Here is a 26424-nt window from a genome sequence, read left to right as displayed (position 1 = left end):
AAAATATAATTGATACAACACTACAAAAGCCACTTAAGAACAAACACATATGGGTGGTGCTAGTTACTCTGTATTTCTTCTCAAACTTGTTAACTCGGCTTGTAGTGGACTGTAGCACTGCAGCGAATTCTTTGACAAGTTTTAAGACAATCCTCCTGGTCACATTTCTTTAAATCTTACTTTAAGGCCAAATGAATATACATTAATGTAAGTCACTGGACTTGAAATTTTTTATTGAATGAATTTTAGGAATGATCTAACCATCCTGGGTTGCACAGATGGTTCTGGTTAAGCAAGAACAGAATTTGGTTCTGCTACAGAAACCGAGATTACAGTGGCAGTGACCATATTAGTCATTATACCCCATTTTTTCAGCTGATTCAGGGCTTAACAAATAATTTTCTCCCAGCAAAACAATGTGATGCTTAACATATACAGACATGGATGCAAATTAAAGTATTAGTCAATGGGAAGATGATGGCAAAATATGATACAAAATGTGAAATCAAGGAGTCAGAAAGTTCTGAGTTGGCATAGAATTTGTTCAATTACATTACATAAAAACTGCTGCCATTTGTACAATGCATATTCTATGTACTGCTCACATAGAATGCACTTTGCCAGGTACACAACCAACCCAGTGACAGCAACTGCCTGAGATGAGGCTGAGAAGTCACAGGGGAGACAGACCTGTAGCTTTGTACATTGTGTTCAAAACAGTAGCTTTCCATGACACATGTCTTAGCACATGAATACATTATTCATAATTTCACAATCTATGAAATGCCGAGACAGTCAACAAAGCTAAATTTTTATTCTTTTGTAGCAGCTATATGAACATTTGCAAAGAACCCAAGAACAAGGCATATGTCATGCCTATAAAAAGTTAAATCTATGGAGTTATGGGGTAGGAGAGGCGGTTCAGCAAGGTGAAGGGCAGGTTATGACAGAATTTGGGACTGCGTCAATGTGACTCCTTCTTCCAGTGTTGGGAAACAAATGGGTCAGGAGGAACTCACAGGCTGGCACTCTGGTTTTAACCGTGTTCAAAAGGTACAAATCAGTGGGTGTCTTAAATATAGGAAAGAGTAAAATGACTTCTATGTTCCCATCACTCAGGTGATGACTCAGAACGGAAAGGCCCACACATTTAAGCATGTGAACCACAGATGAGACCACTTATTCCTGATTCCTTAATTTATGTTTCTCTGAAAGCCTCTGAATGAGCTACAATACTGTTTCAGACATTCCTTCCTAAGCTCTAGGCTGTTGTATTTCCCCACTAACATGCTGGGACTTGATGTTAAATTCTTGTGGCTTAGATTCACCTTATACTACATGAGTGCTTGGACACTGCAGAAATGAGAATATCACACTATATTCCAAAGGTCTTTTATGAGGATAAAAAGACACCAAAAATATCAAGGTGTAACATTTCCTTTCAAATGATCTGGGTGAACAGAGAAAACACATCCAAATAACATTTCTGTGTATTATTATTATTAATTATAATTATACATTCATGCTGTAGTGGTAACAACGTTCACATTTGTCTCAGTGACTCATTACAAAGGCACAATCAAGTAGGATGCATGTTTACCATAAAAAATTTAACATACAATTTTAAACAGATATGAAGAAAAGGACCAGTTTGAAGTATTAAACAGAAATACCTGTGTGAGGGTCAACTCAATCATTTCCACTCCTAAGCATCTGTACTAGCTAACACTCTCCAGAGGTGACGACGGCTCTGTGTCTGTCTGATCAACATCCACTTTAACATGTAACATTTGAACATTTATGTGGAGAGGCGAAGAACTAACTCAATGAGTTCTTAAAAACCCCTCTTTCTACTTCAGTTAATCCTGTGAGAACCAAAAAGCCTTTCTTCTCTGTATGACCATTCAGTAGTTAAGCAGTTTTACACTATTGACACATTTGAGGATTATTAAACAAATTGAAGATAGCCATCCAGTCACAGTGCTTAACATTAAGGAAACAGTAAGTTAGAAGCCAGGTGAGTTGTTTCTACAGTGAGAAGTAGTGTTGATCTTAAAAGAATGGATATTCAAAGAAAGTGGAACAATATAAAATTACTTATGAAAATGTACACTCAACTGTAATTGATGGAATCATGTTCATTTTTAAACACCGGGTGTGAAGGAATTCTTTATCATGAGTGAATATTTGGAATATAGTTATAGGTTGATTAAGATGTAATTTTGGAAGGAACAAAAAACTTAACACTTTCATATTATTTGATAAATAGACAAGCTCACTGGGCCTGGGAGGTGCCATTCTTTAGTAGTTTCTTGCCAATCCCAAAGCAGAGGTTTTAGTTCCTTGTTTAGTTATTTCATTATTTATAAATAAAAAAGTGCCTGACCACTTTTTAAAACTACACAGCTATGTTCCAATATTGTTTGAAATTCATTAGATCTAGGTTTCTCAAAATGCATTTTTCTAGTAAAGACAAATGTGCCCAAATTATGTAGCAGTGTTAAGCAAATTCAGTTTCTGGGCCAAAATTTAAATTATTTGTGTCTTCAAACCTTCTTTTGTAACCTTTCTTATCTCATCAATTTAATTTTACATTTGGCCAAAGAAAGCTATTTTCTCTTGGCAGACAAAACCATGCTTCTGAAGAAATGCTGATTTAGGTCTGTGAAATCTGTCTTGTTTTGAAAGCACACTAACAAATAATTAAAAACCGACAATTAAGAATTACGTTACAGTGCTTAGTGTAATATGTTTTAAAACCCAACTATACAATTCTATGATCTTGGATATGAGGGGATAAATATATTTTGACTTAAAAAAAAACAACAACAACAAAACAAAACACTTGGTGGAACACTGAGAATAAGTCCAGGGGTTCAGAAACCCCAGGAGTCTGGATGCAGAGTGCAGTTGTCTGGAGAGGGCGATGGACAGAGAGAAGTGAAATGCCTCTAGTCAACAGCTCAATGCTGTTACTACCAAAGTCAGATGAAAATAGGTCTCAGGAAAGTCAGCTATTTCCAATACCAATTTTGTTATCTTTTTAAAAAACTAACATGGTTGCTTTCATTTTAATGGTCATACAGTTAGCACAAACTACCCTTTTAGATTTCAAACTAATTCTAATCCAATCAGAATTTAAAACTGCTCACATTTACAAGCAAAGAATCCTATTGTATTTGACACTCATATTTTGGAATGTGCATCTTCTTAGCCCACAAACTGTTGATGCATCGTTAACCTTGCATCTCATCATCTGCATTTATAATACTCAAAATATTTATTCTCCCATTAAGTAAGCACATTAATAGTCTCAGAATACTTCATGAACCCTGAAATGATTCTCTATGGAAGGAGTTTCCTTCGCAAAATGAATTTGGCTGGTCACTTGCATACCCAAATCCCCGAGTATCTGAACAAATTTCTTGTGCTCCTTTCCAATCCAGGATCTCATTGGATCATGTACTTGGTAAGGTGTTACATGAGTGTGAACAGTAATCCCTGTTTGAGCAAATTCTTTCAAGACTTCTGGATATGTGACCCACGTATTGCTTCCTCCAGAATGTCCGCCATCCAGCCAGTACATTGTTCTTATGCTTTTGATGAACGCATCTATGTTCTTGTCTTTCTTGGCTTCCTTCAACTCAAACAGCAACTGATTCAAAACAACACAGCCTTTACTGAATCCAATCAAAGTAAACGATGCACCCTCCAATGACAGTGGAGCAAAACTCATGGACAGCTCGTCAGCATACTCACAGGTCCTCCCGTTTTTCTCCTGGCCACCATTACTAGGAGCAGAAGAATTAGACCCACAGTTAGATGCTTTACAATCCTTATTCTGAACACCCATGCTTTGGGACAGCAGACTGCTCTGAGTGAGGTTAAAAGCATTAACTACTAACATATATAAGTGCTTAAAGGCTCCAAAGTCCGGGCTGTGTTCTGGTGCGCCAAACATGTTGCTCTTCACAAAATTGTCATAGCAGCTGAATTTGTGCAAATGCATTCGGGAACACTTTATTACCCAAATATAACTATTGGGAAAACGGCGGGCTAAAATGGTAGCAATGTTTTCTAGACTCCAATTTTCCCATTGATAATTCTCAGGATGACGAGTCATAATCTCATGGTAATTCTGAAAAGAAAGATGAAATAAGCATTAAACGTGTATTTTTACCTATAAAAATAGCTTCTCATTATTACTGAGAAAGTTTTGATGACCTACAGTTAATGTACTAGAAATAAAACCTAAAAACCTGTTATCACTTTTTGGTTATAAGATTTTGAATGAAGACTTTACGCTCAGCCTAAATTTCTTTAGGGTAATAAATATACCAAGTATTAAGAATTTCTAATAAAACAATTTAGAATAGATAAATTTTAGTTTTACAAATTATAATTTTTATTTAGTACGTATGTAACAAAGTTTCCTAATTCAACTGAAAATATAAATTTGCTTCATCACAAACCTTTTGATCAAGACATAATTTAAAAATATTTCCTTCTCAGTGAGCTCTCGTCCTCCAATATTTATTATAAAATCTATCATAGGCATGTATATTCTGCTGGCAACTGCTATGTCTGACTTCAATTTGCTTGTTGCAATATCAAAGAAAATTTTAGTATGTATCTCTAACTAGGTTTGACATAGTTATAATTTAAAGTTGGTAATAGAGTACAAAATTGCCTTCTATGGTTTTCTTTTTAATTTGTTCAATTTCGCAGGTCTAGGGAGGCTCAAGTTTAAATGACTCAAATTTAATATTAAAAATTAGGACGACTTTAAACTTTTGCTCCTTTGTTTACTACCGTTTAGGTTTTTGCTCTTGTCTGTCCTTACCCTTTGCCTGTTTGTACACAGATTTTTATTTGTTTAGATGCATTTAATATAAAGTAATGATATATTTTTGTTTTGGTTGTACTACTTCTATAATTTCCTTTCCCAGTTTTACTAATGGGGGTGTTTGTTCTTGTTTGAGACAGCGTCTGTGGTCCAGGCTGTCGTTTGCCTATCTTAGCTCCTGAGTACTGGGAGGCTGGAGGTAGAAAGGTCAGAGACCTTTTCACTTTAAAACCTTTTGTAGTTTAAATATTAAGTGATATGTACATTTTCCTACTGAAAAAAACTACAGGGATTGGGGATTTAGCTCAGTGGTAGAGCGCTTGCCTAGCCAGCGCAAGGCCCTGGGTTCGGTACCCAGCTCCGAAAAAGGGAAAAAAAAAAAAAAAGAAAAAAACTACAAAAAAATTAAATCTACAAAGAAATGGTCTTACGTTCACCAATATTAGAAATAATTAAAATTTAGTTGGCTAGCAGTTCCGTGTCTTCAAATAATACGCACACATATGTAATTATGTATGTAAGAAGATATTCTTTTCTTCTCTATTAAGCAACCACAGCTTAGGTATAATTTTCCCTTAAAAATAGTCTAAAAGGTATGACTCTATAGCAATACAAACGTTCATAATTGTCTTTAAACATCAGTAAAATACCACTGGCAGTAACAGTAGAACTGACACTAGAAATGTACAAGATGCACTGTTTTCCATGCCATTGTTTAGCAAACGATAAAGGTTAATTAAAAAAAAGTCCAGGTAGGATAAGATTATGTAATGCTCTTGATTTCATTTGCATTATGATATAGTTAAACATTTTTCTGTCAGCAATTTTATTTTTTACTTTTGTTAACTATCCTTGTGTCCTTTGATAATCTTCTCACTGTAATGTTCAACTCCTTAACAGTTGTTTCATTAAGAGTTTGTCATATAGGTCCATTAGCAGCTTGGTATGTATGTTTTCAATATATTCCAGGAAGATCTTAGGTTGACTTTTTATGGATTTTTGCAAGTGTACCATACAAACACTGTCATAAGATCATATCAGGGAAGGGCTTCTGCATCGCCTTTTGTTACTGTTTCCAGCATGTTCTGTGTGTGCTAGCGCATATGAGGGCAGAGGATGCAGGAGTTGTTCTGTCCTTCTACCATGTGGGTCTCGGGAACTGAACTCAGGTTGGCCAGTGTGGCAATAAGAACTGTTACCCACTAAGCCATCTTGCTGGCTTCTTAGAAAAAAAGAAATGTGTTTCTTTGAAGCCAGGTCTCATGTAGCCTAGGCTAGCCTTGAACCCATTATGGAGCTGAGAAGAACACTGGACTGCTTTTAAACTTGCCTCCTACTTCATTTTTGCAAGCTAAGTGTGGAAGCACATGCCATTAGCACTTAGGAAGCTGAGCCAAGAGGATCCAGAATTCAAGAGCAGCTTGGGCTATACATATTGAACCACCTAGAAATAAATAAATAAATAAATGAATGAATACGCAAGCAAGCTTATAATTGAGAACCCCAAGGTCCTGAAGCTGCACAATTACTTACATTAATTATTTAATGGATGCAAGCAAAGCAGACGTTATGGATCTCAGTTTAGATGTACCTCACAGAAGGCGTGATAAATCTAAACATCACTCCCTCTGGCAGCCCCAGGTTACATGATTGAAAGAAAAGGAAATGTGACTTCTGAGGAACGGAGCCTCAAAACAAAAACTAGGGCTGTTACTGCTGTATCAAAGCTCAGACCCAAGAACCATGGATAAATACCTGCACGCCCTGAAATGAGGACCAGACGCCCCCATAGTCAAACTGAGTTCGCAACCCAGGCTATTAACTATTGAAAGGGTTTTCTTTGAAGTTTGCATCTTCAATATAATGCAGGAGGGAAGAAGTGGAGGCTATGTCTCATTTGTGTCCAGTGAAGCAGACAACAAGGTATCTCTTGCAGAGAACAAGGAGTGCTTAGCCCAGTTGGATGCTCATGAATGCACAAATGTAGGGGTCGATCCCACATTGTACTGGACTGGAGTCCAAAGAATCTTTTCAGAAAAGTTTTATGTTTGCAAGGGTTGAGAAACATTCATGTTAAGGATGTGAAGTAGATGGACTACCCTTTGAACAGACTGTAGAGAATGAGGACAGCTATACTGCTAAGAGCCACACTTCTCTCAAAAATGCAGCACGAAAGGAACGCCTTTTCAGAACATACAGTACACAGCCCAACTAAGCAGCAAGCAAGAACCCAGCTGAAGGGAACTGCCTTTGGAAATGCAAGCAGGCCCAGAGAACTAGGCACGCCCTTGTCACTTACCCTCTAGGAAAGCAAGCTGTGATGGCACCTGTACTCCTAGCACTTGAGAGGACTCTGGTTCTTACAGCTGAAGATCAGGAAGCCATCGGATGGTTTGAAGAGGGTGGACTAATGAGACCTTGGCTGTCAGCCAGCGGTCCACCACTTTAGATACAGAGAGGTGGGGACACTGCATGCTGCTGGATTAGAGGAGGTATGAAAGGTCTACAGATGACTTCAGATTTCTAGGTCGAATGAGGAGGTATTTTCACTAACTTGCATGAGGAAGGCTGCTTCAATAGATTTTTAGTTTTAGAAGGCTACTAAATATCCAAAGGAAGGAAGGGCATGTGATTGATGAACTCATAAACATCCACTAATGTCTAGACTAAATAAATGCCAAGGCTTGTCAGTGCATAGGCAATATGTAAAGCCACAAGATGAAGAGAGACCACTGAAAGAGTGGAGAAAAATCCCGAGAATGGAAGGTGAGAAAGGGCTGGAACCGAATTTAAGCTTGCTTGAGGCCCTTTCACCTAGTGTCTTCATTTGATGTCTGAGGTGTACTTCAATGGAGAGGTTTAACATCTGCACAGACTTCACAGCTAAAAAGTGTAGAGTGGACTTCTTTTCCAGAAGATCTCATGCTCTATAAAACTCACACTCGGCACAAATTACCTCTCTGTCCTTGTCCTAAAGGCTGATGGAGTAGATGAAAGGTGAGTAGAAAATGAAAGGTGATCCTCAAACTATATCTAGAACACTTTAGGCCCCACATAAGACAGGTGATGCTCTGTCTGGCACAGAAAGTACTCAGCCACCGTCACCACCACCACTGGTGCCACCACTACCACCTCTGGAAGGAATGAAGTAGTTGGTCACAAGTCATGGGAAGTTAATGTCAGAAGCAACACACTTGTTTTTCATTCTGGGAATAAAGGCACCAAAAATGAGTAGATTTTCTTGAATCTAAATTCAAATTTTTTCCAGTTTCCACTAGCAGTCAACTAGTCAAGTCAACTGATTTGAGAGCAAGAGAAAATAGCAGCACTCTGATTTTTAGGTGTATCATTTTAAAGCACCTATTTCAAAACAATAACTGTTTCCTAGTATGAGGAAACCATCTAGCTGTATTCTAACTTGAATATCTACCCTAGCGCTAACAACTCTTTGAGATGACTGAGTTTCAATGGAAATGCTGTCTATATCTGCGCTGTCCAACTAGGTAGACGGAAGTCACCTAGGGTGACTCATGACTCAACACTTGGCAATACAACTTAGTGAGATAGAGAACCCGACTTTTCATAGGAACTTATTCAGATACTCTCACGTGGCTAATGTATCCACTGCACAATGCTTAAAACCCAGCTTCCAGGGCAGCTTCAGAGAGATGTTATGTCTGCAGCTATAAAACCAGTAACACAGGGGTTGGGGATTTAGCTCAGTGGTAGAGCGGTTGCCTAGCAAGCACAAGGCCCTGGGTTCGGTCCTCAGCTCCGGAAAAAAAAAAAAAAAGTAACATGAAGCACACAGATGTGTTGAATTCAAATGGGTCTCAGTATCACTAGATTCTTGTCGATTACATTCCTTCCACTGCCATGTTTTAGGGGTGCCGGAGAGGTCACACTTTAGGAACGGACCTATTTATTTAGTCAGTCAGGGCACACAGAGTCCTCTGAGATGAGACTGGAGCTGAGCGTACATGTCCCATTCCCTGTCACGTCTCTCCTTCCACCCAGGGGCACCTGGATTGACAGCCACTCTCTGGACAGTGGCCCTCCAAGGCCCCTTCCCCGGAAAGGGATCTGGCAGGGACAGGGGGGCGCCCCCACACCCTCCTCAAGTGAGAACCCGCGTGGGCGTGTCGGGGAGGCCTGGCCCGCGTTACCTGCACGTCCCCGGGGAAGTAGAGGACGTGGTGGCGCTGCTCAGGGGAGTCTCCCCTCCCGGCCGTCAGCAGGAGCAGTTCATTGCTGCGCTCCGGGTCAGAGCCCTGCACCGTGAAGCGCAGTAGACGGTGGCTGCCCTCTGGGAAGCCCCGCGCACCGCCGCCCGGGTTCATGGCTTGGATCTGCAGGCGGGACACGGAGTCTCCGGAAGCGAGCAGCGGCCTCAGGAGCAGCAGCACCAGTGCCGGGGACCGCAGCCACCGAGACCCCTTCATGGGCTCGAGCGGCCAGGGCCGCACACCGGCCGGCGAGGGCGGGGCCTCAGCAGCCCAACGGCCCCGATCGCCGTGATGTCAGCGCGCCGCGTGCGTCAGGGAGGAGGGGGAGAGGAGGGCACGGCCCGAGGAAGGACGTTTGTGGTTGGTGGACTCAGCCCGAGCCGGGAAGTTCGAACGGAAGTCGGAGAGCCGGAGTTGAGGGAGGGCAGCTGTTTGGGCCCATGCGCAGTAGCTGCTGCTCAGGGTCCGACTTTCATCAGGTTCTGCATAAAATCTTTGGTAGTTTCGTCCTCACAGTGAGGCATATTTAGTCAAAGACAAAGTAGAATGATTCTGGAAGTCTTGTACTTGCTCTGAATGAAAGGAATCCCCTATGTCCTGAATTTACCTAGTTAGGGAATTTGTGCTTCCACACCAAGTCTAGTGCATTTCTAATTGGTAGAGGGAGCTGGGCACCTGGTTTAGGGAAGATGGAGGAACGGCCTACTTGTTCACACATTTACTGTAGGGGTGTTTACAGCTTACTGAATGTCTTATTTAGGGTTTTGAAACCACGTTAGGAAAGTCACGGGATTAGCAACTTCTTAAAATAGTGTAGATATAGGACTGAGCCAAACTTATGCCAAAGATGGGAAAAGTGAATCTTATTTTAACATTTCCTGTGTGTACATTGAACAAACACATGCGTTTGTTTGCTGCTGTAGGCCTGAAGTGACTTTGGGTGTGAAGGAGATTCCTGGAAAGAAGTCAGAACTTGAAGTTTCTGCAGGATTAGCTGATTCGAACTTCAGTGACTGGGGAGAAATTATAATGTTGTAAGCCCAAAGCCTGATTAAAATTTATCTTGAGCTCTCTTTAGCTCCTTTAATTAATAGTCTTTCCTAGCCAACCTGTGTACCTGAACAGCCAGCATCCAGATGAAACATTTGAAATGTATTAACTTAGCTTCCACCAGCCCAGAAGCTAAGGATTGTTATCAGATAGCATCAGAGGCCTATAGCAGAGATCTTCCATCTGATATCTCCTTATTTGAAAGGTCTTAATTTATATACTATGTTCTATTTTGGTACTGTAAAACTTCTGCTAACTCATATTTGGCTCACCTTTAAGGTGAGAGCAGCTTCTTGTACCAATAGTAGTCCTCTTCATCTTTTAAATCTTTTTATTTATTGATTTATTGTTTGACAGTATCTTGCTGAAACTGAAGCTCATGGAATAGACTGGGCTAGCCAAGAAGCCCAATGGGTTGCCCTGTGCCTGTCTTCCCAGCTCCTGGATTACAGATATAGGCTACTGGCCTCTGTGTTCTGTGAATGCTGGGAACCCAACTCAGGCCCCCAGGCTTGGGGAAAGAGGCAGGCACCTTACCAACGAAGTCATATCCCAAGCCTTATTCTAGTTTTAAAATTCTTGTGTTAGTTAGAAAATAAAATATAATTGCTTTGTACGTTTTCTTAGTGGCTTCGTAGAGATACTTTACCAATCTACTTTGATATAAACTGACATAATAAATGTAACTAAGGTGTTTTGTTTGAGAATGGCCCCCACAGACTCATATTTGAATACTTAGTTCCCAGTTGGTGAAACTGTTGGAGAAGGGTTATGATGTGTAGAGTTCTTGGAGCAAGTGTTTCTATGGGGGTGGTTTTGGGGTTTTGAAAGCCCACATCATTCTAAGTTTGCCCTGTACTCCTCCATCCTTGTAGGTCAAGATACAAGCTCTCAGCTACTACATTAGCACCATACCATGTCTGCCTGCTGCCATGCTCCCCATCTCGAGGCTCATGGACTCTAACCCCCTGGATCCGCGAGTCTCCAATTCAATACTTTCTCTTATGAGTCGCCTTGGTTATGGTGTTTTATCGCAGCAATAGAAAAGTAACTAAGATAGAAACCAAGAAAAATTATTTAATTCCTACCACAAAGTTAAGACTATTAAGCTGTAGTCTACAACTCCAAGTGTGGACATATATTGCTAATGTAGCTTCTGATTCCTGTGTTTTTGTTTTTTTCAGGTGGACTGATGAATGAATAATCATATGCTGAAGGGAACAGGAAGTACTTGTGTTTAGAAAGAAAAATAATTGTAGCAAATGCTAAGTATTTCAAAGTAGTCTTAGTATCTCTGAGATAATTGAGGCCTTCGAGAAATACAAAAGAAGAGCTGAAGAGCAAAGAAACAAGCAGAAGCAAAAAGAACTCCCCATTCCCCCAGTCAAAGAGTTACAACCCTGCAGGACCTTCTCACCGGAAAGCAGCAGCTCTCTCTCAATTTGTCTTTAGAGGTATGGGTGATGTTTACGTGCCACGTCATAGACTGTAGCTACTTCTTATGTGTCTCCTGGTGACCATGATATTTTCTCTCATCTTCATCTTCTCCACAAAATCGATCCTGCTAATTCCAATTTTCCTACAGTCATCTGTACAAATGGACTTTACTTTCTTGCCTTTTATTCTCTCTCAGAACCAGACTTCCAATATCAATAAGAGGTCTTACAAGAACAAAGCTACTCTACCCAGGTGAGTAAAGTTCCTCCTTTCCGATTCCTCGTGATCTTCAGCGGGCATCTTGTTGTTAGTGTGCAAACCTCTACAGCGCAGCTGTAAGAGGAAGGTAACGCTCTGCCAGCATTCAAGTCTTTATCTGGGTAAATCAGAGACACAGGTGCTTATCCCTTGCTAACCTATGAACGTTGGTATGTAATTAAACTGATTTTGTATCAAATGTATACACAAGTCAGATTTGGTACATAGGCTACAAATATTTTAACTTTTCTGGTTGAAGGTTACAAATGGCTATGTAAGTCCAGGAGATGAAGAGAAAGAGATAAGATCCTTAAATGTGGCTCCCTCTAAGAGACAGAGAGGGAAAAACTATGTGATTTAATTGATGTTCTTCCAAATACTTAATTTTTTTTCAATTACTCTTTGTTTTGAATGATGGTTGTGGTGGTGGTGGTTGTGATGGTGGTGGTGGTGGTGGTGGTGGTGGTGGTGGTGGTGGTGGTGGTGGTGGTGGTAGTGGTTGTGGTGGTGGTGTGTGTGTATAACAAGCCTCTGCTGAAACTTGCCCCAAACATTCTAGATGGAGTGAAGATAGAGAATAAGTCCATTTAAGGATTTGCAAGCTTATTTTGGCTAGTTTCACTGGCTAAAATGACATATTACACTCTGCTTTCCTGTTGAACGCACACTTTATTAAAATATAAACCATGTAGGTAGTGGTAGTTTGACTAGCCACTCTGTACACCCAATGGGTCACATACATACATGCACACACACACACACACACACACACACACACACACACACACACACACACACACACACACACTAGTTCATTTATATATGCCTTGATTAGCTCAAAGGCTGGGCCGTCTAATCCTCCTTGCTGCCTTCAGTACTTCTGAGTTAACATCTTTTAAAATCTGTATTTCATCTCTGCTACCCTAAACACAACTGGGGAAGTGGCCCATGTGATCGGGGGTGGGGGCTTTAGGTCTGGTCTTTCTTCTTCCTCATCCTGGTGATCTCTCCCTTCCTCTCTTCCAATCCCTATCTTGTGCAAATCCAAAAGTCCACCTCAGTCTACCTGTGCAGCCATTAGCCGTTGACTCTTTATTAATCAATCAAAAACCAATGGGGGCAAGGACCTTTAGCTTTGGACATGCAGATTCCTGATTTTGGGGGCTACATTAATTCAAAGCATTAGAACCAATCACCAATGCATGTATATCAAAGTTATATAGATTAGCACTCAGTGAAACCTCCTGCATAATGGTTAACTAATGGTATGTGCACACATTATCTTTATTTGCTGTTAAAGGACAAGAAAAATATAATCGATTAAAAACTTTTAAGTTGTCAACAAAATACTATCATCAAGATAAATCCAATGATGTGTAAAGAGAGTTCTGGATCATAATCAAGTGGGATTTATAGCTAGGTTATGATGGTACATACCTGTAATCACAGTGCCCAGAGGCTGAGGAAGGAGGACTATGATGAATTTAGGGCCAGCCAAGCTGAATAGTAAGACCCTGTCTCAAGAGGACAGCAAGAAAGACACTGCTTCCTGAATTCCAGAGACATATTCCAGGAATCTAAGATGGTTTACATCTGAAAATCAACATTCTATGCCATATGAATATCATAAAACTAAAAATACCATAGACATCTTAATAGACACACAAAAATATTGGCAAAATCTAGCATACTTTCAAGATGAAAACCATTCTGCAAACTAGTAATAGAAGAGAATTTCCTGAAGCTAATTAAAGTCATTAGGAAAAACTTACAACTAATGTAATACTTCATGGTTGAAAGATTGAGTATTTTAACTCTAAGATCAGAACAAGATAAAATGCCTGCTCTTGCCGTTTCTAATCATTATCATGCTAGAAGTTTTAGCCAAAGCAATTAGAAAAGGAAAAAGGCATCTCGACTAGAGAGGAAGACAAAACACATGCAGATGGCTTGATGCTGTATGGGAAACCTACAGGAGCCTATGGAAAGTAATAAATGAGTCGAGCAATGTTAAAAATCAATATGCAACAACCAAGTGTTTTCAGTTCATTGGTAATGGAAAATCCAAAAAAGTAATAAAAATTTTATTTGCTCTAGTAAAAAACACATTTATGAGTGCATATAGTGAAAGAAATATAAAACATGCATACTAAAAGCTACAAAGCTATTTAAAAATTAAAGAAACCATAAATAGAGAGAAATTCACTGTCAATGAATCAGATGTTATATTGTTCAAGCTGGTACTTTTTTTCAAAATTGATCTGTTACTTCAGAGCAATCTCCATTAAAATATCAGACGTTTTTGCTGGACCTGAGATGCACATTAAAGGCTAGGGATCCGAAATACAAATTCATCTTGATAAAAATAATAAAAGTTGGAAGACTCACAAATTTTCATTTCAAAACTGCAATCCTGTGTTGATTAAAAGGTGTCTACAGTCATTATGGCAGAAACACATAACAGTGAGATGGAATTCAATGTCTAGAAACCAACCTTACATCAATGGTTAGTTGATTTTCAACATAGGTGGCAAAATAATCCAGTGCAAAAGAAACGTTTTTAATGACATGTTGGGACACCTGAGTAGACATGCAAAATAGAGACGTTCTTTCCATTCTGTACTACATTCAAAATGATGAATAAAAATTAGACTTGATCGCTTTTTGGCCTTTTGGTTAAGATCAAGTGTGAAAATTAGACTTGACTATATTAGCTAAAACAAACAAAAATCTTGAGAAAAATAGGAATAATCTTCATCAATAATAATCATATACATTAATAAACCAATACTTTTTAATAAATGAAAAAGAGTCAAAAGAAAAAACAGACAAACTTAATTTTAGCTAAATACAACTTGTTATTTTGTATTCTACTAGTCAAAAATGAAAAAGACAGTCCCCAAAATAAATGAAAATAAAGTATGGGGAAATTGCAAACCTGATAAGAAATATATCAAAATGCATTAGAAATTCCTGGTACTTAATAATGAAGACAAGGCAGGTTTCAAAATACAGAAAGGTTCTACATTTCGCAGGAGACATACAATGGACAAGAATCATGTTAGAGGTTCTCAGCATTAGTCATTAGGGAAATGCAAACCAAAGCCATTGCATCACTTCCTACTTACTAGTAGGGATATAGTTAAAAAACGGTATATAACAAGTGTGGACAATGATACGGGGAAGTTGTGACGCTCATGCACTGCTAGGAGGATCGTGCGTGGCTGATAAGAATGATGGAACTGCTTTTGATGTCATTTGATAGATTTTCAAACTATTCAAGAGATTTTCCATATATAGTAATGACAGGATACCTGACAGAAGAAAATTGAAGAAAGGTTTAATCTGGCTCTGGGTTTTAAGAGAGATATAGTTCCTCTAGGTGAATTAGGCATGGCAGTGGGAGTATGTCCACAGTCAAGGAAAAAAAATGCATAGAAGAGGGGCCAGGATATCAAGTGTCAGGACCCTCCTGGAATAGCCCAGTCTCTCACCAATATTCTACCTTCTGAAGTGTTACATCCCAGCGTTCAGACACGGGAGCCAGTGCGGACATTTCATGTTCAAACCAGAGAATTCTAGTGGTGGTCCCCAGTAGTGTGCAGCCATCTGATAATATCATACGCATTCATTATGACCTCAAAAGTCTGCAAGATCTAACGACTTCAACTCTGTTCAAAAGCCCAAAGTCTCTCCTGAGATTCAGGCAAGTTCCATGAGCCCTGTTCAGAAGTAACAATACCCACAGTGTACACTGGCACAACATAACAAAAGGGGGCAATAGAGGCATAGCAAAGAAATGCCAGATCAAGGCAAGACTGACTGATACAGGGCAAATACCACACTCTACAGTTCCATTCCTGACATCTGGGGCCTGTGACAGAATCGACTAGGCCCCAGGGGCTAGTCCTGCGAAGTCCTGCAGCCACCCATGGCACAAGTAAGCTCTCTTAGTCTACCTCCATACCAAGCAACACGTCTCTCTCAGTGCCTTCTAGGATGATCTGGGGAACACATCCTTGGAGAGTTACTGTTGAGCAAGAGCCCTCAGCAGCATTCTCAGTCTCTCCTTTCAAGTGATGGGCGGGGCCTGTCCTCTTTCTGATGGCCTAGTTCAAAGCAGGGGTTCGGTTTAATACTAGCAATCTCCTTAACAATTACAGCTCTCAATGCTCCTGATATATCTTCACAGCTACGTACCTGGACTGCTAGCCATTCTCTCACTAGTCCTTGGTGCTCTATATCATGTTTGGTCCCTTAATCTGAAATGCCTTTTGCCAGTCACATCTGTAATGCTAGCCCCCAGGAGCTAAGGCAGGATGATGGTGGCAAGTTTGAGGCCAGGCTAGGCTACAAAGTGATCTTAACCTCACCTGTGATCTTTACCTTGCCATGCTCCTTTCCTCACCAAACTATACTTCCACATCTCTGTTCTCCCTGTAAACCTGGGTAAGAGCAGTGATTCCTAACCACGACACCAACTGACTGCTGTCTTAAATTAGTACATTACCTTAAAAAGTGTGTGTGTGTGTGTGTGTGTGTGTGTGTGTGTTTTATGTATGTATGTGCACACATGTATAGAGGACAGCTTTTAAGAGTTGTTCTAAACACAACAGGGATTGAATCCCCGTTGCCAGCCTTGTACAACAAGAGCTTTTCTCACAGAGCCATCTTCAAGCCCCGAGTCCATTCCTTCTGACTTGAGCTTCACTTAAGCTCTAGGGACACAGGCAAAATGTAACACAAACAGCTTGTAACCCACTTCCTGATACACTTCTTGTACATACTTTGCCCATTTTAAAATTTGGGTTATCTGTTCTCTTGTTTCGATGTAAGAGTTCTTATTTCTTTTTGGATACTAGTCCTGCACCAGAAAGCACCTTGCAGGAACTTTCTCTCAGTTGCTACTACTTTAACTGTCTTTCACGAAGGAAACTGAACTGCCAGTTTTCCAGCAAGTTTATGATTTTGCATTTTATATTTAAGCCTATAATAAATCTTGAGTTAATATGAGTAAAAAAAATATTTTTTTTGGTTCTTTTTTTCGGAGCTGGGGACCAAACCCTTGCGCTTCCTAGGCAAGCGCTCTACCACTGAGCTAAATCCCCAACCCCATGAGTAAAATTTTTATGTCCCAAGTCTACATTTATTCATGTGAATACAAAGATGCATGTGTTAGGGAAAAAATGGGTTTGTTCCCTTGTATTGTCCAATTTCTTTATCAAAGATCAGTCGCTACATTGATAGGGGCATATATTTCTGTTTTATTCCACTTACCTAGTCAGTAGTCTTTTTATCAATTCATTTATGCTAATTTGATCTGGATTTTATTCCTTGCAGCTGAAATAAATCACTCAGTTGAGCACTGAAAATCTCATTATATAAATTTAATAAATGAGGAAATGTAGGCAGCAAGGTTAAATGACATGATCAAGGTTGCCTCACCAATAACTAACAGGGCCAGTATTTGGGCTGTGGAAGGTGAAAAATCACTTTCTTTTCCTTACCTGGAATGGCACTATTATTGGAATAGTCTTCTTCTAATTACTGCCTTTCACCATACTGGAGTTCCTTCTAAATGAAATACTCTTTAGCCAACATTTACATCTAACTTGTGTCCGCTTTTTCCAGTATTCTATTACATGCTCAGCGGGACAACTCTCTAGTCTTCCATTACATCATTATATACAAGTAGTATAGGAACCTAAATTCCACCTTCAATTTGGGGCATCTCTAAGTATTAAAACCCCACTTGTTATTCTTCTTGAGTGCTTTTAACTTTTCTCAGTTGTGTGCCCCCATTATATCCTAAAACTGGAATTAAGCATTCTCTCCTTAAAGCCACAGCCCTGAAATTCTTTAGGGTGTATCCTGTGCCTTCTGTTTTGATTGTATGTATTTGGTTTATCTAGGCTCTCTCAACAATAGCTTACAAGCTAGCTGGTCAGACGAGAGAACTATGCCTTCCTATAGTTCCTCTTGTACTATAAAACAGAACGCCCAGCAGAGCATACTTAATGCTGTTTGAATGTTGGAGAGGGAAATGAGTATGGGCTAGCCAGCTCAATTAGCAGTGTGTGCACTATGAAGATCTAAGGGAACTTTACAGGTTAAACTTCCAGAGTTTAGAGTACTTGGGTGTTGCAGTTTGAAAACATTTTTAGGGATGCCACTGTAGAGGTAGGACGGAGCCATATCTTGAAGAAAGCTTTGTTGGTAGAGGAGTTTGCAGATCTTAATCAAGTAAAGTTCATAGTATCCATAATAATTTCATAATTGCTAGAAACCCTGATGAGGCTGTTAATCCTGACATTCTCCAGAAAAACCAGCCCCACCATTTTGGACTGTATTTGAAGCAAGCTTTATTAAATATTAAATGCTGACTGAGAGATGGACTTTGGCCAGGAACATTTCCTGCAGTTTCCCACCTGAGAATGGATTCCAGCTATGTGTTGCTGGGGCTTATATGGACAAACCTATAGGTCGCCATGAGGCTTTGTTATTTACCAAGAACTGATTCCTAGCATTCCAGGAAGTTAGCTGGTTCCTGGGTAGGTGGAGCTTACAGGTCATTTCAGGAATTATAGCTGAACTACTAATGCAGCAGTGGCTGACTGGACAAGCAGAATAGCCTCAACGATATTTAATGTTGGTGGATCAGTAGCAACAACTATTCTCACTGGCCAGGTCTAGAGAGACCTTTAAGCATTAAAGTGACCAAGCTTGTTGCCTCACTGTACTTTAGTGTCCTAGTGATTCTCTGGGTTTCCCCATCTTTCAGTAAACTTCTTTGCTGTGCACTCAGTCAAAAGAGTTTGCACTGCAGATGTTATAAGCAAGTAAATTTCATAATGTCTTGCTTAAATGTCCTGCAGAAAAGGAGACCAGCCAGTAATGTGTAAAGGCCATCTAGGTAAATGGTATTAGCGTCTGAATAGGCCAGAAAGGAAAGGCAGCATATTTGAAAGATGTTTAGGAAATAAAATGTCTAAAACACTGTCTTATTCATTATGAAAGAGATGAATCATCAAAGCCACTGCTTTTAGCAAATAAACCAGTATGGGAACTATCTAGATTACCAGTCAGTTATTTCTATTTTAGAATTTTTGAATAAAATTGTTAAACACAAAGGTAACATAGTGTTGTTTGTGAGGGGTTGTTTGTGAACTCTGACATCAATGCTCCATGGTTAGTGGGGAAAGTTTTTAGTGTGCATAAAAGGAAGAAAATATTCTGAGTAGAGAGGAAAGAAAAGGATTCTGGCCGTGACCAGGGCTAGTTAAGCTGGAGAGTAGGAGAGAGCAGTGGAGAGAGAAAAAGACACTAGAGTGTCCATGAGAACAAAAGGATAGAGATAGAGAAGGAGGGGAGGGTAGCAGGAAAGAGGGAGTGGGGCGGGGAAATCATGAAGATTATAAGGAAGATGAGTATCTGGGGGAGGGAAGGGACAGGATACTAGGTTGGACTCTGAAAGCCAGCATGGGCTCTGATATGCTGATAGGTGCCACAGGCAGCCATAGGTCCCTTTTGGCAGATGGGAACCAGTTTCACAAGCTTCTAGCTATGCTAGCTTTAATCTAACTATCAGAAATCCTTACTCTAGCTTGAGCTTATTTCTAGATATGTGGACTGCCTATGAGCTCTAACAAGTGCAACAACTCTTCCTCCTCATATTAATCATGAGGCTCAGAGCCTGCCAGGCTTGGCCACATGCACAGCAATTGTCCCATCTACTCAGATTTTCTTTTTATTCGGTGTAACTTTAATTTTTTCAAAACCTATTTTTTGTTATCTTTATTAACTTGGGTATTTCTTATTTACATTTTGACTGTTATTCCCTTTCCTGGTTTCAGGGCCAACATACCCCTAACCCCTCTACCTCCCCTTCTTTATGGGTGTTCCCCTCCCCATCCTCCTCCCATTGCCGCCCTCCCCCCAATAATCACGTTCACTGGGGGTTCAGTCTTGGCAGGACCAAGGGCTTCCCCTTCCACTGGTGCTCTTACTAGGCTATTCATTGCTACCTATGAGGTCAGAGTCCAGGGTCAGTCCATGTATAGTCTTTGGGTAGTGGCTTAGTCCCTGGAAGCTCTGGTTGCTTGGCATTGTTGTTCATATGGGGTGTCGAGCCCCTTCAAGCTCTTCCAGTCCTTCCTCTGATTCCTTCAATGGGGGTCCTGTCAAAACCTATTTTTAATGATGGTTATTAAACTCTTTAGCCCCGCTTCCAGCCTACCACCCACCAGAAGTAGCAGAAAAGAAAGGATATGGGAGAAGTAGACCTGTTTAGAAATGGTTCTTAGGGACAAATTTAATCTGCATTGTCAGGAAATCAGCAGTAGAGTTGGGATTGCAAACACAAATCAGCAGTGTTGGTACTACCTAGCAGAGGCAGCCAGGCCTCAACTGAATCAGCACAAGTCAGCAGGAGGGGTCATGGCCAACGGAAACATCAGGAAAAGTTCTCTGCTGTGCCTCTCTCATTGAAGGAAAGATCAGTGAAGACAGGAGACCAATAAGCATTACACAGCTAGCTCTACAGGCAAGCCTCTCACAGTTCATTGAGTCCTTTTTATATTTCCTCCAAACTCCATGTGTCCTTCACAGGTCTTGCCTTATCATGTATCTGCCTCAGCACATGAGTCTGACTTAGCACAAGTCAGTGTGAGTTTGTCTCAGTTGGCATCACTCTTTTGATCAGCCTGAGTCCCTGGAAGTGGCAAGGAGCCATAGCACAGTACCAGAAATTTTTTGGTTCATTTCTATGGAGTCCTGACACATGGAGCTGAACTATACAATATAAGGTGGACCAATACATATTTCCTTAGTGAAGATTTCTTCATCAAGTGTCCTTTCACAGGCTTGCTTTTGAACATTTTTTCACCTGTGTGAACTTCAGTGAAACGTTCCTTCATAAGTCTGCCTTAGCCTTTCACTTGGGTTCACTTCAGGAAAACACCATCCAACACAACTGACATTTCCAAGAACCCTTAACATGTCCACTTCACTTTAGGTTCTTTTCTTTTTTCATTTTTGGAATTGAAAAAAAAAAACATAGGCACCACACCTTATATCCTTGATGTGCTTCCAAGTCCAGTTCTATTATCACATCCAGAATTTGCCTGCTCCCTTGTAAAGTTGTTTAATTTGTTTTATATTCTTCCACATGTGGACTGTAAGAGCACATATATATCCCCTTACAATCATATGACCTGTTAAGCACAGTGCAGTGCACAGGGTTGAGTTGACTGGATCGTAGGGTGTATGGCAAAGCATCTTTTGAAATGTGTCTGCACCATTGTTTCTGGGTGAGACATTTGCATTGGTAATGGAGAGAAATAGATTGTTCTTCTCAATGTGAGTGGCTTTCATCCAGTCTTTTGCTATTTCCACACTGGTCCCCTGTGTGCAGACATGGAGCTATACTAGAATTTGCACTATTGCCTATCCTGACTTTCAGACCTTCAGGCACAGACTGGGACAGTCAGCTCTTTATCCCACACATGGCCAGATATAGATCTTGAGATTTCTTGGCTTGCTTGATTGTGCAAGCCAATTCCTTATAATTCAATCTCCCTTCCTCTCCTCTCCATATGTATGTATATATGTATATATCTAGATACGTACACACACACACACACACACACACACACACACACACACATCCTATTTTTAAAATCCTAATATAAATGGCTATTGTTTCTATTAATTCAATAAGTATGAGAATAATATGTTGTTGTGCCAGAAAATGCCTGTGAACCCCAAAAAGGCCGCCAAGGAGCCGACTCCAGTGCAGTCGCAGTAGGGGCTCTATATTCAAGCTTGAGCTTGGGCCACACCACAGTCTCTGCTGCAGGAGAAAAGGAGGGACCCCTGAGCCCAGTTTCAGACAAGCATTTATAGAGGCAAGAAGGGGATATGTAGCCTGGTACATATCTGATTGAAGGGCCATTATGGCCTTTAACATAATTGTCTGGTGCTGGGAGCCAAACCATAAACTTAACTTCTGCATTCCTCCTGATTGGTGATTGTTAGGAAATGAAGTTCAGGGGCAGGCTTGTAACCTGGAGGTGCAGATTTGTTGGGAAATAAACTGGAAACTGGTGCTATATGCAGGTCTTTTGGGGAGGTAAACTGGAAACTAGTGCTAGGTTACCGGCCTATTAGTTAACTTGAGTTCAACCTTAGGTCAGGTTTTCTAAAATGGAGTCTGAACCCAAGATCTGGTCTCTCAATGCCATGTTATTTTCAGATAGCTTCTTATGTATATTCAATTTAGTTTTTTCATTAATGTTACACTAAGTTCTACTATTTGTACAATTTTCTTATCCATTCAGAAGTTTATATTTAAAATAAAAATATCCTAAGAGCTGTTGCATGTGGCTTTGCTCCCTCACCTAAGCTGTGGGAATGGGCCACACTACTAGCCCCCATCCAGCTTCCCTTGAATCCATGGATAAAAGACACAGATACACACAATTGTTCATTTTCAACTTGCCTTTTGACACAACTGCTGGCGCTACCTATCCCCACCTGGAAAAGCGTGCCCCCATCAATCCTCAGCCCCACACCTCTCCACCTGGCCTGAACTTCAGTCGCTCAGCTACATCCCCAAGCTCCTGCCTCTAGGAGTGGCCACAGGCCACTGCTCCTCCTGAGATCTCACGTGGCTGCTTGGCTTTTCTGTCTTTGAAGCATGGAAAACTCTCCTCTCCCTGGGTCCCTCTCTTGCTCCCAGGGACCTGGAAGTCCCACCTATCCCTTCTGACCAATTGGTCCATGGCTTTTTTTTTTTTCTGACAGATCAAGAACTAATTGGGGAACAGGACCTTAGCATCAGAACCATCCCTATACCTCACCTTTTTGTCCTATAAAAAGTTAAAAAAAAAAAAAAAAAAACAACGAAAAAACAAAACCTTCTTCTCCCAGACATAAATTGAACAAAACAATTAGAATCATGTAAATTACAAAGTATGGTATACAAATGACATCTAGTTCGTCTTATTTGTCAATTAGATAAAGTACTCTACCATCATTCCTAACTTAAAGAATTATGATTCTATTCCTAAATTATGTTTAGATTTTAGTCTGTAATGCCATCTGAAAAACCACGTCTTCACTCTATTAGCATCTCTCTCTCAATGCTAAACAACTTGAGTTTAATTGTGAGGCTAAAACTAATCTTCAACCCCTCAGAATTCTGAGAACAACTTAAACTTTACCTGGATATATAGGAAGCACCAAACATAGCCTCTCAAGCTTAAGCAGTCGTAGAGACAGATGACTACCTGGACAGCCCACTAATTCCTCCAATTGCTAGAGTATCTATCTTCAGCCCTCTGGCCTAGGATTGTCTGACAAACCTTTGCAAATCAGGATTATGAAGGACTGCAGAGTCGACTATTCCACACAGTGTCCTTTTCCTGGAAAGTATTTTGGCTGCAGATAAAATAGTCAATTTCTGCCCAGTCGCTACCTTGCTATGATGAACAACCTTGCCTGGATGCTCAATTTCTTCTTTGAACCAGCAAGGGAGTGCTGTCAGGAACAGACATGTCTCATTGTCAATTGATTAAATAACAAATGTCACATTCTATGGATTTCTGATGTTTTTGAAAACTATAAGGTAATCTGAACAGTTAAACCTTGACTACTAGTCTTTCTACTTGAAATATATTGAAAGCACTTTTTTATAATTAAATCAGAATCTAACATAACCATGAGTTTGCTATCTGGCCCTTAACTTGTATTGTTTAATCATTTAAAAAGAGTTTGTAATTGCAGTTATTAGAAGGCCTGGGTTCTAAGCTTTGTATTCTCAAATGAGTTGCACAGGCACAATGCCTATCTAAGAATAACAATATTAATATCAAATTTTGTATCAATGTAAAAAATTCATACCAATAAAAACCAGCAAGCAGCTGAAAGAGTCAGAGGCAGATATTTACACCGAACCAATGAACAGAAGATGCTGACCCCTGTGGTTGAATTAGGAAAAAGCTGGAAGAAGCTGAGGAAGAGGGCGGCCCTGAAGGAGGACCAGGAGTCTTAATTTACCTGGACCTCTGATATCTCTCAGACACTGGGCCATCAACCAGGCAGCATACACCAGCTAAGATGAGGCCCCTAACACATGTACAGCAGAGGACTGCTGGGTCTGGGTTCAGTCAGAGAAGATGCACCTAACCTTCAAGAGACAGGATGTCCCAGGGAGTTTAAAGGTCCAGTGGGGTGGGGGTGGGGATGGGGCTGGGGACATCCTTGTGGAGACTGGGGTAGGGAGGAGGTATGGGATAGGGAACAGTCAGAGGGTGGGCTGAGAGAGGGGCATAAAAATCTGGAGTGTAAAAAATATATTAAATAAAATTTTAAGAGACACCGCCCGGACCTGAAGGGAACCGGGCGACAGATCTCTGCACCCAAATCCCGTGGGAGGGAGAGCTAAACCTTTAGAGGGGCAGAAACGCATGGAAAGCAAGAAGAGACTACACTCTGCCCACATTTCTGACTCCAGAGGGAAACACCTAATGCTATCTGGGACCCCGGTACACGGGGGCCCTGGGAAAAGGCAGCGCAGGCCCTCCTGGTTGCCGCCCTCACGGAGAGCTCAAAAGCAGCCCCTCACGAGCAACTTGAGCCAAGGGACCACAGGTAAGACCAACTTTTCTGCTCCAAGTGACCTGCCTCGTTGACTCAGGACACAGGCCCACAGGAACAGCTGAAGACCAGTAGACAGAAAAGACTACACTCCCAAAAGCAGAACATTCTGTTCCCATAACTGGCTGAAAGAAAACAGGAAAACAGGTCTACAGCACTCCTGACACACAGGCCTATAGGATGGGCTAGCCACTGTCAGAAATAGCAGAACAAGGTAACACCAGAGACAACCTGATGGAGAGAGCCAAGCGCAGGAACCCAAGCAACAGAAACCAAGACTACATGGCATCATTGGAGCCCAATTCTCCCACCAAAGCAAACACAGAATATCCAAACACACCAGAAAAGAAAGATCTAGATTTAAAATTACATTTGATCATGATGCTGGAGAACTTCAAGAAACACATGAAGAACTCCCTTAGAGAAATGCAGGAAAACATAAATAAACAAGTAGAAGCCTATAGAGAGGAGTCACAAAAATCCCTGAAAGAATTCCAGGAAAACACAATCAAACAGTTGAAGGAATTAAAAATGGAAACAGAAGCAATAAAGAAAGGACACAGGGAAACAACCTTGGATATAGAAAACCAAAGGAAGAGACAAGGAGGCGTAGATACAAGCATCACCAACAGAATACAATAGATAGAAGAGAGAATCTCAGGAGCAGAAGATTCCATAGAAAACATTGACTCAACTGTCAAAGATAATGTAAAATGGAAAAAGCTACTGGTCCAAAACATACAGGAAATCCAGGACTCAATGAGAAGATCAAACCTAAGGATAATAGGTATAAAAGAGTGAAGACTCCCAGCTCAAAGGACCAGTAAATATCTTCAACAAAATCATAGAAGAAAACTTCCCTAACCTTAAGAAAGAGATGCCCATAAACATGCAAGAAGCCTACAGAACTCCAAATAGATTGGACCAGAAAAGAAAATCCTCCCATCACAAAATAGTCAAAACACCAAATGCACAAAATAAAGAATATTAAAAACAGTAAGGAAAAAAGGTCAAGTAACATATAAAGGCAGAACTATCAGAATTACACCAGACTTCTCACCAGAGACTATGAAAGCCAGAAGATCCTGGACAGATGTCATACAGACCCTAAGAAAACACAAATGCCAGCCCAGGTTACTGTATCCTGCAAAACTCTCTATTAACATAGATGGAGAAACCAAGATATTCAATGACAAAACCAAATTTACACAATATCTTTCTACAAATCCAGTGCTACAAAGGATAATAAATGGTAAAGCCTAACATAAGGAGGCAAACTACACCCTAGAAAAAGCAAGAAATTATTCGTCTTGGCAACAAAACAAAGAGAAGAAAAGCACACAAACATAATCTCATATCCAAATATGAATATAACAGGAAGCAATAATCACTATTCCTTAATATCTCTCAACATTAATGGTCGCAACTCCCTAATAAAAAGACATAGATTAACAAACTGGATACCAATGAGGACCCTGCATTCTGCTACCTACAGGAAACACACCTCAGAGACAAAGAGAGACACTACCTCAGAGTGAAAGGCTGGAAAACAACTTTCCAAGCAAATGGTCGGAAGAAGCAAGCTGGAGTAGCCATTCTAATACGAATAAAATCGATTTTCAACTAAAAGTCATCAAAAAAGATAAGGAAGGACACCTTATATTCATCAAAGGAAAAATCCACCAAGGTAACTCTCAATCCTAAATATCTATGCTCCAAATACAAGTGCACCTACATACATAAAAGAAACCTTACTAAAGCTCAAAACACACATTGCACCTCACACAATAATAGTAGGAGATTTCAGCACCCCACTCTCATCAATGGACAGATCATGGAAACAGAAATTAAACAGAGACATAGACTAAGAGAAGTCATGAACCAAATGGACTTAGCAGATATTTATAGAACATTCTATCCTAAAAAAAAAAAAAAAAAAAAAAGGATATA

At 40.4% G+C, this 26424-nt stretch overlaps 1 protein-coding gene across 1 annotated transcript; it reads right to left on the bottom strand.

The window, feature by feature from the left end:
• Nucleotides 1-1377: 1377 nt before the first annotated feature.
• On the bottom strand, nt 1378-9339 carry C4H2orf69 (chromosome 4 C2orf69 homolog). The gene is made up of 2 exons (XM_032901131.1): nt 9013-9339; nt 1378-4138 (listed from the first exon to the last, which is right to left on the bottom strand). Exons 1-2 carry the CDS (start codon nt 9286-9288, stop codon nt 3314-3316), a joined length of 1101 nt encoding a protein of 366 aa, XP_032757022.1. The 5' UTR covers nt 9289-9339; the 3' UTR covers nt 1378-3313.
• Nucleotides 9340-26424: the final 17085 nt, after the last annotated feature.

The sequence above is a fragment of the Rattus rattus genome, chromosome 4 (genome assembly GCF_011064425.1).
Source record: "Rattus rattus isolate New Zealand chromosome 4, Rrattus_CSIRO_v1, whole genome shotgun sequence".
Classification (NCBI taxonomy): domain Eukaryota; kingdom Metazoa; phylum Chordata; class Mammalia; order Rodentia; family Muridae; genus Rattus; species Rattus rattus.
Note: the sequence above shows the minus strand (reverse complement) of the source record. Positions and strands in the feature narration are given on the sequence as shown.

Bases quoted from the DNA above. Each gene is read 5' to 3' on its own strand.
- C4H2orf69 (XM_032901131.1), bottom strand. From the start codon at position 9,288: ATGAAGGGGTCTCGGTGGCTGCGGTCCCCGGCACTGGTGCTGCTGCTC. The intron at 4,139-9,012 runs GTAACGCGGGCC...CTTTCTTTTCAG, and splicing joins ACTTCCCCGGGGACGTGCAG to AATTACCATGAGATTATGAC.